The 18,310-nt window shown below is 41.5% G+C and overlaps 2 protein-coding genes across 2 annotated transcripts in view; both read right to left on the bottom strand.

Annotated features, from left to right (window-relative positions):
- Positions 1-1,167, bottom strand: part of ttc28 (tetratricopeptide repeat domain 28) — a 135,159-nt gene extending 133,992 nt beyond the window's left edge. The window contains exon 1 of the mRNA XM_085794275.1: positions 1,138-1,167. Within this exon, the coding sequence (XP_085650401.1) occupies positions 1,138-1,167 (30 nt within the window). The remainder of the gene's footprint in view (positions 1-1,137) is intronic.
- A 4,055-nt stretch (positions 1,168-5,222) lies between these two features.
- pla2g3 (phospholipase A2 group III) lies at positions 5,223-14,132 on the bottom strand. Its single transcript, XM_085794274.1, has 7 exons — positions 13,810-14,132; positions 11,082-11,214; positions 10,453-10,587; positions 9,682-9,871; positions 9,407-9,561; positions 6,438-6,548; positions 5,223-5,506 (listed from the first exon to the last, which is right to left on the bottom strand). The coding sequence occupies exons 1-7, from the start codon at positions 14,075-14,077 to the stop codon at positions 5,302-5,304; spliced, it is 1,197 nt and encodes a 398-aa protein (XP_085650400.1). The 5' UTR covers positions 14,078-14,132; the 3' UTR covers positions 5,223-5,301.
- Between the last annotated feature and the right edge of the window lie 4,178 nt (positions 14,133-18,310).

Here is an 18,310-nt window from a genome sequence, read left to right as displayed (position 1 = left end):
ACACACACACACTTCCCCTGTCTTACTACTCAGCCTGTTCCAGGTCAAAGGGAGAACATTCCTGGAGAACAACACACACACACACACACACACACACACACACAGGAAGGAAACTGTCCCTGAACCTTTGTTCTTTATTAGTGATGTCAGACTGATGTCAGCTGATTAATATTATAATAACACACTGAGATACACACATATATATATTTAAATACATACATATATAGCCTCTATATATGTATGTATATATATATATATATCTCTATATCTATATATACATATATATACATAATGACTATGTTTGACCTCAGCCTGAACGCTGTTAGAGGCCGTTAGAGTGATGGAGATGAGCACCAACGTGTCTGTGAATCAGCCTCATGTTACTGGATTTAAAGGAGCAAAGTTAAGATTCTACACAACTGAAAGAATCATAGATGATGTGATGGTGATCTATTAACCTACTGTAGAATAATTAACCTGATTAGTTTCACTTTTATTTATCATTAGTTCAGCAGCAGCAGCAGCTGGTGATGATAAACCTCTCTAACATCCAGTTGAATAACTTTACCCATTCATTGTCTCACACCATTTTATTTAACTCTTCTACTCATGATACATTTTATTTTAATGTATTTTGTGTTTGTGACTCATGTAAAGTAGTTTGTAGTGTTGTTGAAAGATAAACTTAGACTTAGACTCAGACTTATATATTATATTATAATATAGATATTATTATATTAGATATGTTATTGTCATAATAAGACAGTTGTAAATAAGCAGCTGTGGTTTAGAGCAGCAGCTCAACAACACGGACTGAAGTAGAACAAACTGAACAAACTGATGAACACAACTGATTCATTCTGTTTCTGCTCTAATGAAACAACAAACACTAAACTATAAACGATCTCTGGTCTTTGAGTTAAACCTTTAACTTCTGTTCAACCAGGTGACAACACACACACACACACACACACACACACACACACACACGTTTCTAAATAAATCCAGCAGCAGGATGGAAACTCCTGATGCGCCCTGTGTGTGTGTGTGTGTGTGTGTGTGTGTGTGTGTGTGTGTGTGTGTGTGTGTGTGTGTGTGTGTGTGTGTGTGTGTGTGTGTGTGTGTGTGTGGCCTCACCTTCTCTCTCTTCGCTCGCTGCTTTTCCATCTCGGTCCTTAAATTAAATCCAAACTTTCATCCCGAAGCTGCTGCAGAGAAGAGAAGCTCCGGACCGGAAAACACAGACACACATCCAGGTCCAGAACCAGAACAACTCGAGACCCGAAGTCCGAACTCCACCGAACTTCACCTCCGCTGCTTTAACAACTCCTCTCCGCTCCTCTAGGGTCTAGGAGGGTTGGAGGGTTAAACTCCTCTGTCCGCTGATCCAGACTGAGCTCCTCCAGGGTTAGGTCCGGTTAGAGGGTTAAACTCCTCTATCCGCTGATCCAGACTCTCTCCTCCTCTGTCAGGGTCCGGTTAGAGAGTTAAACTCCTCTCTCCTCCGCTCCGCTCCTCTCCTCGGGGGAAGTGAAGCCGCGGTGACTGCGCCATGATGGTCCTAGTTCCTAGTTCCTAGTTCCTAGTTCCCAGTCGGTCCGCTCCTCAGCGGAAGGTTTGGTCCGGTCGGTGGGAGGAGAGAGGCGGGGATCCGGTCTAGATCCGGTCCGAATCCGGTCTGCAGCTCCACGGCTGCAGCAGCAACAAGGCAACAAGGCAGAGACGCAGCAGAGAGGCAGATAGAGGCTCAGAGAGGCAGCAACAAGGCTTCAGGCTGCAGAGCAGAGAGGCTCAGAGAGGCAGCAACAAGGCTTCAGAGCAGAGAGGCAGCAGCAACAAGGCTTCAGGCTGCAGAGCAGAGAGGCAGAGAGGTTAAGGCTTCAGCTTCAGCTTCAGTTACAGCGGTGACATCACACAGGAGTAGAGTTACTGACTGATATTCATTACATCTGGACAGAACAACACTACATACCTTCACTTTACTTTATCAGGGTTTAACTCTGGTTCAAAACAGACTCACACATGCAAAAAAGAAAAAAGAAAAAAAGGAGAATAAAGACTGTGTGTGGCATTTATAGAATTTATAGGTACATGTGAGTTGACATAAATTGTGCATGAGATGTTCTGCCACAGTATTTGATATGCTGTATTACTATAAAATAATTGATCTGATTAGTTTCAGTTTTATTCATCATTAGTTCAACAGCAGCAGCTGGTGATGATAAACCTCTTTAACATCCAGGTTTAAACCTGTTTCTTCCTTTTACACCGTTTTTATGAACTTTATGCTCTGTGGGATTCATTTCCTACAGGATCAATAAAGTATCTATCTATCTATCTATCTATCTATCTATCTATCTATCTATCTATCTATCTATCTATCTATCGTTCTATCGTTCTATCTATCTATCTATCTATCTATCTATCTATCTATCTATCTATCTATCTATCTATCTATCTATCGTTCTATCTATCTATCTATCTATCTATCTATCTATCTATCTATCTATCTATCTATCTATTTATCTATCTATCTATCGTTCTATCGTTCTATCTATCTATCTATCTAAAGTAAACATAATAACTTTACCCATTCAGCGTCTCACACCATTTTATTTAACTCTTCTACTCATGATACATTTTTATTTTAATGTATTTTGTGTTTGTGACTCATGTAAAGTAGTTTGGATGTTGTTGAAAGATAAACTTAGATTTAGATATTTTATTGTTATTGTCATAATAACACAGTTATAAATAACAGATATTCATCACATCTGGCCAGTCTGCTGGTTCAGAGAATAACACTAAATACCTTTACTTTACTTTATCAGGGTTTAACTCTGGTTAAAAACAGACTCACACATGCAAAAAAAGAAAAGAGAAAAGAAAAAAAGGAGAATAAAGACTGTGTGTGGCATTTATAGAATTTATAGGTAAATGTGAGTTGACATAAATTGTGAATGAGATGTTGTGGTGTTCTGGTGCCACTAGGTGTCGCTGTGAGATAATAACTTGTTACAACCACAATGTTATTATTTAGTTATTCCTGGTTTCACCGGTTTGAACCGTAGACAAACCAAAACTTTCTTTTTATTTTTTATCACTACACATAAACAAACATATACAATGGACAGACAATAAACAAACAGAAATATATACATATACCTATATTATACATAGATAGAGGTATTAGCAAATCATATAGTTGTTTGTAATCATTTATAATATTCCAAGGTTTTATAGCTTTTCTGTCTTTCATAGCTGCTTGTAAAAACACTTCACAACACCTGCTGCTGGCCAAGTTTATATCCATAAAACCCTCTAAGAAGGTTTCATACTGTCACTTAAAGTATATTTTACTGAACATTTATCTCTTTTGAATAATTAGTGAAGCGTTTCCACACGGTTAAGTCACTTTTATAGTTTGAGAGTTTGATCCAACTGCAGCCAGAAGACAGTTCACTCATCTCAGCTCATCTTTGACTGGGAAACAGCTCCGTCCACACTGGGAATTCACTGAATGTAAAGGTGCATTTACCTTTATGCTAAGCTAAGCTATATCCACTGTTGACTCTAGAGTCATAGAATTGAAACGACAAACTATTCCTTTACATTTAATCAGTCAGACATCATAAAACAAACAGTTCACAGTGTGTCTCTTATGTACAGATATTTACAATATTTCTTCCTTTTTCTATTCCATTGCTATTAGCATCAACTCTACAGTACAGTACAAATATTTACAGGTACAATGAGAGCAGAAACATCATTTAAGACAAACTGAGGTTGGGATCAACACAAAGAAACGTTTAAAATATACAATTCACTTTATATTTAACCTTTAACTGTTGGTCCAAAGTGTCCTCCAATAGTTTTGACAAGGACAAAGTCCACTAAAGACATCCCATAAAATAACAAGTCTCAGAAATAACAAGCACACAACCGCCGTGTCCTCAGCGGTTCAGTAGAGGAGTTGGTGCCGACTGGGATGGAGCTGCATCAAACTCCGTCACAGTCGTTCCCATGGAGACGTCTTGATATGAAAATCACAGGTGTATGTGCAGTAGTGTCGTTACAGGAAGACTCACATAGAGTTAAAGTAATGATGAGTAACTGGTGTTTTTGCTGCTTTAACGCTGCGTTCAAGAAAACTCACAACTCAACTTCCACCAGAATAACCTGAACCCGGCCGACTGGAACACAGTTTGCATTCAAAGTGCTTCATGTAGCTATAAGGCATTAAAATATCACACACACATAAAAAAAGAAGCATTTTAAAATAATGAAACAGATCATTTAACAGCAAAGAGAAATATCAACAGGAATTACTATAACCGTAAGTAAATATTGTATCTTTCATAACATTTTTATGTATTTTGGTGTTAAAGTGCATTTTAATCGTTGTTCTACCGTAGACGTGTGGTTGTGCACGGGTGCAGATGGTTGTTGGACGTCAGAATTCCTTCAATTGCACTTTGTTCAAGTAGGAGGTTGGGAAAACCAAAAGTTCAGAGTTCCCTCGAACGCAGCATAACACACCAAACGGTTTATTAGACTTTCTGACAAGTCTGTAGGTTGTTGCTCAGGTGCAGGTGAAACTGAGCTTCACTTTGTCACAATATTAAAGGGACAACCAGGAGTTTTGGAAAAGCGAAGTGTTTCCACACTACATTTATGAGCTTCCGCACCGTGAAATTCTTTGACCGGCGCAAGACAGACTCATGTTTTCATTCATCAAGAATTAAAGTCAGAGGTTGGAAGACGATCACATACCGTCGTAGTTCCCACCATAAACGGAGATTCGGCGGCGTTATTCTCATGACTCGCCACGAAACCGAAAGTAAAGAAACGCTGGTCGGCTCGCCCAGCATTTCCACCACCACTAATAATAACAAAATAACCATAGAGACAAAACCATAGATTTATCTAAAATGCAGTGTTTAGCTCAGTTGGTAGAGCACCCGCCCCATGTGTTGAGGCTATAGTCCTCACTGCAGGCGGCCCCGTTTCAAATCCCGCGTCGGACGGCCCCATCCTGCATGTCATTCCCCCCTCTCTGCCTCCCGTTTCCTGTCCTATCTAATAAAAGGCATGAAAAGCCAAAAAATATACAAAAGAAAAAAAAGAAAATGGGCCCATTAACAAGTGGTAACGTAGATTCATCCACATTAATATGAGACTTTTTTATAACCAAATAGAAACTCCTTGTTGTCCCTTTAATACCACATAGTAGGATGTTTAATAAGAGGCAGATAACTATTGACATGATGATGTGTTGTGTTTCACTAGTTCCTCTAGTTCCTACACGTGGACTCTGGTTCTGGTCCGGCTCAGTCTCACACACAGTCTGTGCAGCTTCACCGCTCCGTCTTTCCTCTTGGCTCTGCTGTTGTTGGACTTCCTGAGCTTCAGCGTGACGGCCTGAAGGTGGCGCTGCTGCTCCTCTTCCTCCTCCTCACCACCAGCACCAGGAGGAAGAGCTGCCTTCACCAGAACGGCCGAGCAGCTGTGAACAAAGAGGAAGAACTGATGGTTATGATGCTGCTGTGACCTCACACTGCAAAAACTCAACATCTGTCCAAGAATATCTGTCTTATTTCTTGTCAAAATGTCTCATTTCTAGTCAAAACTAATCTCTTTCCACTTAAAATAAGACTCATCACCTAAAAATTAACTTGTTTTTAGATCATTTTCACTTGTTTCAAGCAGATTTTCACTTGAAATAAGTAGAAAAATCTGCCAGTGAAAGCAAGTTTTTTGTGTTTGTAATAAGAAAGAAAAACTTGCACCACTCTGTATTCTTTTTTTTTCTGTATTGTGTATACATAAACATATGTATCTCAGTTTCATACAATAGTGTGTACATAATACATTTATGTATACAAACTTTGTGCAATATTGACACACATCTGCATGTGCAGTCGTGTGCTATGGGATAGTGCAGTTTAAGTCGATCCTGCACTTTATTGGGGCATCGTGCAATTAAATTAAATTCAATCTTGCACTTATGCACTCGTCACTTTAGCACATAGCACTTTAACTAGCACTGTAGCTCTTTATAACTTCTCAGTAACCTGTTGGTCCCCTTACCCACTCTTTTAACCGTCTATGGTCAGTTAACTGGTCGTTTATGTCCTTCATATATGTTTTGTGTAAGATGTCAAGGTGTTGTGTTGTCCTAGTCCTGCCTCTTGTACTTTTTATCCTCATTGTTTTTATGTCTAACATCAACCTGCCAATGGGACTGGGGATGGAAATGAGCCACTTGGCTACAACCCACATATTTACATGTCAATGTCCATCAATATGTACTGTTCCCATTTTTACAAAAATAAATAAATCTGAAATCTGAAATATTATATAACAGTGATGATGGCAGTGTTGGTTTAAAGGCTGTTGGTGTGAATGCGTCTGCGTGTCTGTGTTGGTTTACTGACGTTGTGCCGGTTGTGCAGTCCAGTGGCAGGAAGCAGGACTCAGACACATATCCCATCAGGAGAGTCTGGACTTCAGTCAGTCGAGTCTGTTTGACCAGAGTCTGGAATAATCTGGAAGGACAGCGGAGAAACAAAACAAACATGAGAGAGCGACGGACAACGACGTGCCAAAAAAAAACACCAAACACAGCAGATCTTATGTCCAAGGACGTCACATCTGTCCAGAGGACCGGTAACAGAGTGACAGTGTGTGTGTGTGTGTGTGTGTGTGTGTGTGTGTGTGTGTGTGTGTGTGTGTGTGTTGGCCCACTTCAGAGTTATGAAACACTGTCATACGTGCACACACAGAAACAGAGGTGATATGAGTGCATCACTATCACAAGGTTCTGCAAACAAGACAAGACACATTCACTTGATGCATTATGTAATGCCATGGGTGTGGTAGTGGGGGGGGAAGGGGACTTACTACCCAGGGCCCGAGTAGGGAGAGGGCCCATGAAAATCCTGACATCATTATTTTTTGTGTGATGTGTTATTTCGAATTAATTGGGCCCTCCAATTAATTGGTGTCGTAATTTATTTCAAATGTATTGATAACATCAACTGAGAGAATGGAGGCGCAAAATGGTTTAGTCCGCCCAAAGACAGCGGCCAGCAACAAGTGTAACGTCAGTCAGCCCAGACTGAATGACCTGGAGGCTAGCTGTCAGCAATGCAGCCCAAAAAACATTAATCGGGGTATCAGAAAAAGAAGGAGCATAAAGAAAAAGAAAGAAGGCAGAATTATGGGAAGCAACTGTTAAAGAGATAGTTCAACATTTAGTCAAACTGGCCCATTGCCATAATCCCTATAGTCATAGCAGTAGGTTTGTTACCTTTAATTGTCGGTGCAAGTGCGGCAAGGTGAAGAGGGGATTGAACCCACACCTCCCGGGTAAGAGTGATGCGCGCTTGCCAGTCACCCAAAGGGACATCTCCTTGGCCAAGTAGCCAGGGCACATGATCAATTGGAGGCATAGTGACAGGACCTGTCAACTGTCACATCTCTCCCCCTCTTTTCACAAGCACGTCCTCGTGCTTCCACGCAGGCTGTCACACATTAGGAATCCATGGACCCACCGTAGTGCTACATGGATCCTGCCAACAACGCCAGAATGTGGCATCCCGGGCGGGGATTGAACCCACACCTCCCGGGTAAGAGTCATGCGTGCTTGCCAGTCACCCAAAGGGAGGATGTGACAGATTCAGATTCAGATTCAGATTCAGCTTTATTTGTCCTTTGCAAGGAAACTTGTTTTCACCACCGTACGCCACACACAACCTCAAGATACATAAATACATACATTACATTACCCACCCATACACATTAAACAGGAACACACATTTAGCGACGCAATCTATTTAGTTCTGTTATAGCAGAGGGGACGAAGCTTCGGCTGATCTTGACCCTCTTCCAGGTCAGGGACCTGTACCGGCGGCCAGATGGAAGCAGCACAAAGTACGGGTTTAGGGGGTGACTGGGGTCCTGGGTGATGGTGAGTGCTCTGCGTGTTATGGCTATGGTGTTGAGGTCAGAGGGGATGGGGGTGGGGAGGCCAATGATTTTGGCAGCTCTGTGAGTGATTTGTGTCAGTCTTTTTGTGTTGGGGGATGTGGACAGTGGTGGTCCTGTCACTATGCCTCCAATTGATCATGTGCCCTGGCTACTTGGCCAAGGGGTCGTCCCTTTGGGTGACTGGTAAGCACACATGACTCTTACCCGGGAGGTGTGGGTTCAATCCCTGCCCGGGCCCTCTTCACCTTGCCACACAAGCTATTTTTAGAACGGCGGAGCAGAGCCGTGAGCTGCTCAGAGCTACGCTACGGAGGCTCATGGGATTTCTTGGTTTCCCTCATCATCAAACTCATCAAATACACAATCCAACAACTCCACAACGCTCTGGTGGACAAGTTGTGACCTGCACATTCACCACGCTATGAGATAATAACACAACGTTACCACACAGAGTTGTTTTAGAGGGAAATACAAAGCCAGTATAGTGCCGAAAAGAGACTGCTTGCCAAAAAATTGCCTCAGACGGGAACACACATCAGAGGCTTTGTATAAATTTACCTCGAAAACAACTCTGCGTTTCGTGCACTGGCATGGATAGGGGCCCACTGACATTAAGAGTGTACAGGACCCAGAATTTGGTGCTACTTCCCTGTGAAGACAAGCTTTAATCCTCCAGACTGGACATGTTTAGTTATCAAATCCAGTCTGGAAGTGGTGTATGAACCAGCGGCTGTAGATCTCTAGATCTATAGATGTGTATCTACCTTCTGGTGCAGTTGCAGTGGAACAGCGGCTGTAGATCTGTAGATGTGTAGATCTATAGATCTATAGATCTATAGATGTGTAGATGTATAGATGTGTCTCTACCTTCTAGTGCAGTTGCAGTGGTAGATCTATAGATCTGTAGATGTGTAGATGTGTAGATGTGTAGATGTGTAGATGTGTAGATGTATAGATCTATAGATGTGTAGATGTGTCTCTACCTTCTGGTGCAGTTGCAGTGGATCTGTAGATGTGTAGATGTGTAGATGTGTAGATGTGTAGAGCTCTAGATCTCTAGATGTGTAGATCTATAGATCTGTATATCTATAGTAGGCTAGATGTGTCTCTACCTTCTGGTGCAGTTGCAGTGGATCTGTAGATCTCTAGATCTCTAGATGTGTAGATCTAAAGATGTGTAGATGTGTAGATCTATAGATCTGTATATCTATAGTAGATGTGTCTCTACCTTCTGGTGCAGTTGCAGTGGTAGATGTATAGATCTGTAGATGTATAGATCTATACATCTATAGGTCTATAGATGTGTAGATGTGTAGATGTGTAGATCTATAGATCTATAGTAGATGTGTAGATGTGTAGGTCTGTAGATGTGTAGATCTATAGATCTGTATATCTATAGTAGATGTGTCTCTACCTTCTGGTGCAGTTGCAGTGGTAGATGGTCCTGAGCTCCGGGTTGTGGAGGCCGAAGCGGGTCTGCTGGGGGGGGATCTTACTGCTGCAGCGGTCCAGAGGTTTGTAGACGCTGCAGGAGCGCTGCTGCATCTCTGTGGAGGGGGGGAGGGGGGGGGGGGGCATGAGGATAAATCACTGTTGTGTGGAAGAAGACAGAGACTGAGGTGTGTGTGGTGGTTGTGTCCAGTACCTGTGGTGCTGCTGGGGGGGGGCGGGGGGGGGAGCTGGTCAGGGGGGGGGGGTGCTGGTCAGAGGCGTTGGGACGGTGGAAGCAGCAGCTGTGATGGAGAAGGAGGCGTTGCCATTGGTGACAGAGCCGTTACCGTCGGCAACGGAGCCATTGACGTCGGTCACATTGCCGTCTGACTCGTACAGAGTGGGGGGGTACACCTCGGCATACAGAGCCAGTTTAGTCTCTTTACACCTGGGGAGACAAGGCAAGGCATCTTTATGTATATATATATATATATATATATATATATATATATATATATTATATATATATATATAGCGCATTTCATACCAAGGCAACTCAATGTGCTTTTTTTTTTTTAAAGAACAGCATAAAAACAGCATAAAAACAAAAAACACAGAGTTAAAAGCAGGAGCAAAGAAGAATAGAAAAGTAGAAGAAAAGTGTATTCTAGTATTTTTGGGGGGGCGATTTCCCAATGTGGCAAGGTGAAGAGCGCCCGGGCGGGGATTGAACCCACACCTCCCGTGTAATAGTCATGTGCGCTTGCCAGTCAACCAAAGGGACATCCCCTTGGCCAAGTAGCCAGGGCACATGATCATTTTTATTTTTATTTAACCTTTATTTCAATTGGAGGCATAGTGACAGGAACCTCAACTGTCACACCAGCATTCCCAGAAGGAAGACTCTTTTGTCCCAGGAATTGAAAAAAAGCTAATTTCAGCTACTCTAACCGATATATAACGATCTAATGGGGCATTGTAGCCCCCCCCCCCTAAATAAACCAGCACCAACAGGTTTGTGTGACTCACATCCCAAACCAGTTCCTCTGGGAACACTGCAGCCTGTGGGAGAACTGGAAGCAGTGCATCTTCAGCAGGTTGAAGAAGGTGTAGCCGACCACGTCAGCGATGGAGTCGTTGGCTTCCCTCAGACACCGATGGAACCTGCAACAACACAACCACGTTAGAGAACAACACTACAACACGACAACACTACAACACTATAACACCAACACCAGCCCATCAGGCAGCAGCTCCAGTAGAGATGTATGCATGCACTGCATTTGTCTTATTGTTCTATACTGCAATTTATCTCTGTAAGTATGTGTGTGAATGGGACTTCTACACCTGCTGCTACTGTAGTCGCACTTTGTCGCACTTTACCTATTTAAACTTGCACTTGCACTTTAGAAACTGGCCCTTTATACCAGGCACTTTACAGATCACATGCACTTTATGTCTAGGTATGACTGTGTATATGATTGTGAATCACTGTATAATTCTTGTGCATTTCTGTCTGTTTGTGTGTTACCCGCCAAGGGACTACGGATGCAAATTAGCAAGTTGCTAACTCTGACACATTTACATTTGTGCACATGTACGGATGTTCATTAATGTGTATTGTCCCTTTTAAATAATTAAATAAAATGTTCCTCCACCTGTTGTCACAGTCGCAGTGCGACATGGTGAAGATGTTGCTGTTGAAGACGCCAAACTCGGAGTGGAAGGACAGGATGGTGTGTTGACACTGGTCGTGTTCCCGGCAGCAGCTGTCGGTGTCGGAGAAAACTCCTGAAACACAACAAGTCCACAGTGTCACAACAACACAACAACAACACAACAACCTGATCAGACTCTATTCCTCTTGGAGGAGAAAGTAGAACTTAAAGTAGTACTTCTTTGAACCTCTAAAACTTCAGAATACTTTCTCCCACAGACTTCATTTGACTTTTAAACTGTAGACAAACTTTCAATGTATTCCTGTATGACTCAGCTTATTGATATCTTCAACAGTTTCAGATATTTGACAGTTTTAAAATCATTAAAAATCTTGACAAAATCCAACTTTATGATGGGTGTGTATTGCGTCTAACGAGCAGAGCTTAGAGTGGTGACATCATCGTTAGAGTGAGAGAGACCAAAAAAACATTCTAGAGTTTTTCTGGCTAAACTGTCAGCACGGCCACAAATTAAACTCTAGACACATGATTTTCTCCACGTTTGTAGCCACACTTGTCTTCTTGTTAAAAATCTGGTCAAAAATGCAAAGAGACTTAGAGAATAATTTTAAATATTTTTTAAATGCAGCCAGGGAGCTCTCTGCTCCCATTCACACTAGTTTTTTTTTTTCAGAGCCAAGCAGATGGATCTCCAGTGTGTAACTCGCTGTAACTGGCATTATAGTTTGTTTAAATTCACATAAAATAGTCGCACTTTGCACAGAAGCCCTCTATTTGTACTTCTTGCTGTCTTTTCTACTATTTTGCTAAGCTTTCAGCTATCATTAAAAATCTCACATTCATCAAAGTCCCAACCTCTGTTTCCACAGAAGTGTTGCTGTAGTCCAGTGGTTAAGGCGGCTGCTTGCCAACCACAAGGTCACTGGTTTGAATTGAAAGTGTGTCAGCCTCTGTGAACTTTAACTAATACCACTTGGTCTGGCTTATTTTCAAATCTCACATGAGCAAACTTGATAATGCATATACGCCCCCCACCTTTTCTCTTTACCTCTTTCAATCTTGGTTTGTGTTAACATGTTTCTTGTTTATACCACTGCACTAAGATTGATTTGCACTGGAACTTTATAAAACCAAGAATGCAGCAGAGACAAAGCAAAGCTCTTGAATATGCACAGGCTTAAAGCTCTTGAATGATTTGTATCCATCATTTCTTGTCCTGCGCTGCCCACTATGGGACTTCACTGGCAGAATTCACCTCCCCTCCCCCGCCTTCAATTGGTCACAGGTGTTCGTTATCTCATTGATTACTTGTACTACATCATCACATTACAATTAATGACAACAGTCTTGATAAGAGTATGTTCTCTGTGGCTGAGCAGCAGGATAAAGGTTTAGTGATCATGGGTTCGATTCCTGCCTCAGTCATGTCACATCATTGCTTGACTTTCAACTATTCAGCTGTCATTGGACAGTCTTTGATTCCTCATAGTATAAAGCTCATTGTAATTCAGGTCCTCAGTGGCCATATGGTTAGTGTGTCAGGTTACCACTCATGGAGTTGTGGGTTAAATTCCTGCCTTAGACATGTTTCTTGCATGTCATTTCGCATGTCTTTGTCAATTTATTCTGCTAATTCAGCATGGTTCAGCAATGGCTTTCAGCATTCACACGCATTTCCTTCAGAAAATACAAATTCTAGTTCACTCTATGATTCCACTGGAGTAAAACCAAGGCAAAGTGCAGTAGGCTATCTGCCATAAAACGGTCAAAATTGGTCAGAAAGACAGACTACAGGGGCGGTGCGTGGCGCAGTGGTTAAGGCGGCCGCCCCATGTAGAGGCTACAGTCTGCAGGTGGCCCGGGTTCGAATCCCGCGTCGGGCAGACCTTTCCTGCATGTCATTCCCCCCTCTCTACCTCCCCCTTTCCTCTCTCTCTCTCCACTGTGCTATCAATTAAAGGCAATAAAAAGCCCCCCCCCCCCAACAAAAAAAAAAAAAAAATATATATATAAAAATAATTATTGGATGTATCAGCTTTCTCCATAAAGGGTTGACAACTCTAGAGCAAATTAACAACTGAATTTAATTACTGACATAAAATCCTTAAATGCTGGCTAAAAGCAAACTACAGCTGTAGCCATTTTTTTCAAAAAGAAAAAAAAGAAAGACAAACTACAAAATACATTTAATTCAGTCCACCTTTATCTAATCAATTATAGACTTGGTAGATATTCATCATTTGATGCTTAAACCTTGACAATGAAAAACACAAAAAGCTGCTTTTCTCAGTTTGGCATTTTTACAGATACTGCACTTTGCCTTTAGGGCAGATTTAGTGTCTGATTTAAACTCCACACGATAATAAATTAACTTTATGAGAGAATTAACTTCTCTCAAGTCACTGTCAATACAGCTTTTTTACTAATGTTTAATGTATTTAATCTGTGCAATTTCTTAATCTAAATTTTGTAGCTGTGTTTCTTTATTCATGATATCTATTCACTGTATTTGTATTATTGCACTTGTTGTAACGGTATTCAGTATCTTTTATCTTTCTTTAGCCTGACCAGGGACAAAGACTGACCATTAGCTGAAGCTAGACGTCTTGTATGCATCACATCTTTCATTCTTTGTGGCAATGTTGTGTATGTATCGTCCCTGTTAAATAAACATTAAAATAAATAAATAAAATAAAGTTGAACTGACCCAGATCGGCGTAAGACGGAGCTTTGTTCCCCGAGCCGCACCACAGAGTCCCGGGCACGATGAAGCCGCGCTTCACCCGAGGATGAGGACGAGTCCTGACCTCTGACCTCTCATCAGGACCCTGGACGCCCCGCTCCGGGAGGGGGGAGGGGGGCGGTGATGAAGATGATGAAGATGAAGATGATGATGAAGATGATGAAGATGATGAAGATGTTAATAAGCCGACAAGAAGAAGAAGAAGCAGAGGAAGAGGAGCGGTGTGCGTCATGGTGGATGAATGAAAGAAGCTTCACGTGCAGCTGAAAACACTCTGACAGGTCGACTGACTCAGACTGTCGTTTAAATGGAGGAGGAGGAGGGGTGTGTGTGTGTGTGTGTGTGTGTGTGTGTGTGTGGGTGTGTGTGTGTATGTGTGTGTGTCTGTGTGGGTGTGTGTGTGAACCTAAAATAAACGCAACACACACCCTCCCCTCTCTCTCTCTCTCTCTCCCTCTGGCAGTGACCATGACATTGATCCACACACACACACACACACACATGCAGGTTGTTTATCAGTGTGAAATGTGACGGTATTGATAAGCGACTGGCGCTTCAGAGTGGAGGCTGATCAATTTATATTGATCGTGACTGACACGAGACTTTGGTTTCCTTTGGTTTGGTTTTATTTTATTTTATTTTATTTTATTTCAGATAAAAACAGCTGAAGGAGAAGAGAGTGAATGAGTGAATGAGTGAATGAGTGAAACTGCAGCAGGAACCAATAGATTATTGATTACAACAGTGATAACAGCCAGTATGTGTGTATGTGTGTGTTGTGTATGTGGCCTACTCTATCAGATCAACAGGAAATGCTGAGGTGATGTTTTACACCCTCTACTACAGCTGTTAATGTAATAATAATATTAACTCATTGAGTGCCGCGCTCCTTTCCAAAGTTTTAGTCAAGTGTAGCTACCGGCAATTTAGACCATTTTTGACGATTTTTGTAGAGCCACAGTGTATTCTATATTATTGCCACCAACACATACTGTGGCTCATTTGAAAGGTGAAACTTTCTGCTTCAAATGGCCACAAACCGTTTGTTTCTACGTGCCTCTGTTCCTGAGAAAAGTCAAGCTAAACATGGCTGGGTTTCACCAAAATCCCTGCTTTTCTTCTAGAAAAGGAGATACAGGAGATACTTTTATGAAAGGTGCTCTGTTTGTGTCTGTCGCTCTTCTCACACTTCTTCTTGTGGAGTTTTATCAAAGTCCCAACCTCTGTTTCCACAGAAGTGTTGCCATAGTCCAGTGGTTAAGGCGGCTGCTTGCCGACCACAAGGTCACTGGTTTGAATTGAAAGTGTGTCAGCCTCTGTGAACTTTAACTAATACCACTTGGTCTGGCTTATTTTCAAATCTCACATGAGCAAACTTGATAATGCATATACGCCCCCCCCCACCTTTTCTCTTTACCTCTTTCTATCTTGGTTTGTGTTAACATGTTTCTTGTTTATACCACTGCTCTAAGATTTAAATGCACTGGAACTTTGAAAACCATTTTTGATGATTTTTGTAGAGCCACAGTGTAGGCTATTCTATATTATTGCCACCAACACATACTGTAGCTCATTTGAAAGGTGAAACTTTATGCTTCAAATGGCCACAAAAAAGAGAAAACTCAAGCTAAACATGGCTGGGTTTCACCAAAATCCCTGCTTTTTTTCTAGATAGATTCGAGATAGAGCGTCTTTTGTGCCTGTTGCTCTTCTGACACTTTTTCCGGGTATTTAAACTGGTTTAAACGGTTCTGTCTGGACTGAACTGGACTGAAGACGAGACCTTCACTCACCAACTCTGGTGTTCTTTGGCAGATTCTCTGAAACTCCTACAGAGTATTTGTCTTTGTCTTGTGTGGGATGGATTTCTCCTCAGTGACGTTGGTCAACCAGTGTCTGATTGGTGCAATTATCTGTTTCTGTTTGTATTTAGTTTTCTACACATGTAACTTAATAAATACAAAGACATTAAATATGATTATGATTTAATATTGGACATGAAATACAGACAAATAATCCTTAAGTATATAGGCCTAGAGGCTTTGATAAAAGATTAGTGTTTTAACTTTCTGTTTCTTTCATTTTCATCCCTTTATAGATGAGGAGTGTTGTGTTGTTTATTCACACAGACGTTTCCTCCCCGGAGCAAAGACATCAGCTGTAATTTATTAATAATGACTTTTCTGACATGTCCCTCAGTGACAGGAGCTGGAGGTGAAACCATGAAGGTCACTGATCTGAGGCCAGCAGCATTAACGACTCTGATCTGTCTGTGGTCCTTTTTAATTATCTAAAGGGGCGAATAAACTGAAATCCCCAATGAAGAGACAAAAATGAAATTAATTCTGACTTTCCTTTCTCCTAGATAAAAATATATATTTTTAGAGATATTTTTTTTTAAAGATGTTCAAACTCTGAATTCAGACAGAGAAGCACTGAAAACCTTGTTTCTGATTTAAAAGTTTAATTCCTGACTCATGAATATTTTGCTTCCTGTTCAGGTCCTGGGGTTAGGTCCATGGATGTATTAAATTATCTTATAATAGATCATATATCTTATAATAGATAATATATCTTATAATAATAATATGTCTTATAATAGATAATATATCTTATAATAGATCCATTGTTAGGTCAGGTCTCCTCTATTGATCTGTAGCTTTGTTCTCAATATCAGTAGCCTACAATGAAGCCATGTGCTACGAGTACTGTTGTGCTGCTTTATATATTGTATATATATGGAAATCATATCATATCATCATATACGTATATGTATATATGACAGTCATTGTGTTTCCATCCCAGCTGAGTGCAGCTCTGTCTCAGCTCCATCTGAGCATCTTCTCTGTTCTGTTCTCGTCTCAGTTCACAGCAACAGAGGAAATCTAATGACCGACATCGTCTCCTCCTCAACACTAGGGGGCGCTACGTTTACGGTCAACGTTTCTGTCCAGATTACAGCGTTTACATCCAGAAGAAAAGAACTAACGCGTTCACATTCACTTCACTTGTCGAGTTCCAGTCGGACTGAGTAAAGGTACGGAGACGATTGGCTCCTCGTCAGGTTCAGTTCACAGCAGCAATTATAAGTCATTTGATGTATTTGACACAATAGTTACTTTCCCTGTAATTAATTACTTTCATCATTTAGTAACTCTGTTACTAACTCAGTTACTTTTATGGGAAAGCAACTATTAACTATAACTAATTACCTTTTCAAAGTAACATGCCCAACACTGTAACACACTGATGTGCATCAGATGAACGGTGCACTGCAGAAACTCTACATCTTACCAAGAATATTTGTCTAATTTCTAGTCAAAACAAATCTCATTTTACTTAAAATAAGACTCATCACATTAAAAGCAGCTTGTTTTTAGACACTTTTTACTTCTTTCCAGCAGATTTTCACTTGAAATAAGTAGAAAAATGAAACAAGTGAAAATGATCTAAAAACAAGTTTATTTAAGTGGAAAGAGATTAGTTTTGACTAGAAATGAGACATTTTGATAAGAAATACAACAAATATTCTTGGAAAGATTTAGAGTTTTTGCAGTGTGGTGTAAACAACAGACTTATAAATATTATGGTCTGTCAGAAACACTGGTGGACGTCCACAGCGTCCTGGATGATGACACATTCAGTCTTCAGAGAGCAGCGAGGCCGTAAACTTTAACCCAGTTGGAGAGAAGTGTTATCAGAGCAGGTCAAAGCTCACAGCCTCCTCGGCCTCGTGTCCGTCCCAGCTGATTGGCTCACAGCCTCGTGTCCGTCCCAGCTGATTGGCTCACAGCTCACCTGATGCAGACAAAGTTTCCTGCCATGTCACCAGGAATAAGAACCAGACGGAAGAGCAGAGGAAGTGCCACGACGTCTTTATTGTTGTGTTGGTTCAGACATGCACGGATAGGAACACAGATTCATCAGCCTGACATCAGAACATTATGCAGCCGACGTCCCCGAGGTTTTTCTGGAGCAGCGTTTACGTTGCATAACTGAGTTTGTTCGTCATAATGAGACGTCATGCAGAAACATTAGTGACTTTCAGCAGCAGAAAGAGAAGCTCAAACACACACACACACACACACACGTGCACAAAGGAACATGACACAGAAATAAAAATATAAAGAGTCTGTTTGTTCACATCAGGTTCAGCAACTAAACATCTAGCTACCTCCTGTCCTGTTTGATACTGAACATATGCACGGTCACGTATGCACAACCAGACCATAATGCATGGTAATGTAACATATGCACAACCAGACCATAATGCATGTTAGTTGGAGGAGCACGAGGTCACATGGAGCAGCTGATAACAGGACGGGATCGGGAATGACACGGATCAACACGGGGATGAGATGAGGTCATGGGAATTTCCCTCCACGCGTCACCACAACACCACACCGCCTTTTATCTTCTCCATAAAACATAATGATCGCCTGTTCAACCCCCCCGCGGTGTGAGG

This window comes from Trachurus japonicus, chromosome 12 (genome assembly GCF_045865225.1).
Source record: "Trachurus japonicus isolate A0001 chromosome 12, Traja_1.0".
Classification (NCBI taxonomy): domain Eukaryota; kingdom Metazoa; phylum Chordata; class Actinopteri; order Carangiformes; family Carangidae; genus Trachurus; species Trachurus japonicus.
Note: the sequence above shows the minus strand (reverse complement) of the source record. Positions and strands in the feature narration are given on the sequence as shown.

Coding starts and splice junctions, on each gene's coding strand:
- pla2g3 (XM_085794274.1), bottom strand. CDS start 14,077: ATGACGCACACCGCTCCTCTTCCTCTGCTTCTTCTTCTTCTTGTCGGC. Junction 10,588..11,081: donor CACTGCGACTGTGACAACAG/GTGGAGGAACAT, acceptor GTGTTGTTGCAG/GTTCCATCGGTGTCTGAGGG. Junction 9,562..9,681: donor CTCTGACCAGCACCCCCCCC/CCCTGACCAGCT, acceptor CTCATGCCCCCC/CCCCCCCTCCCCCCCTCCAC.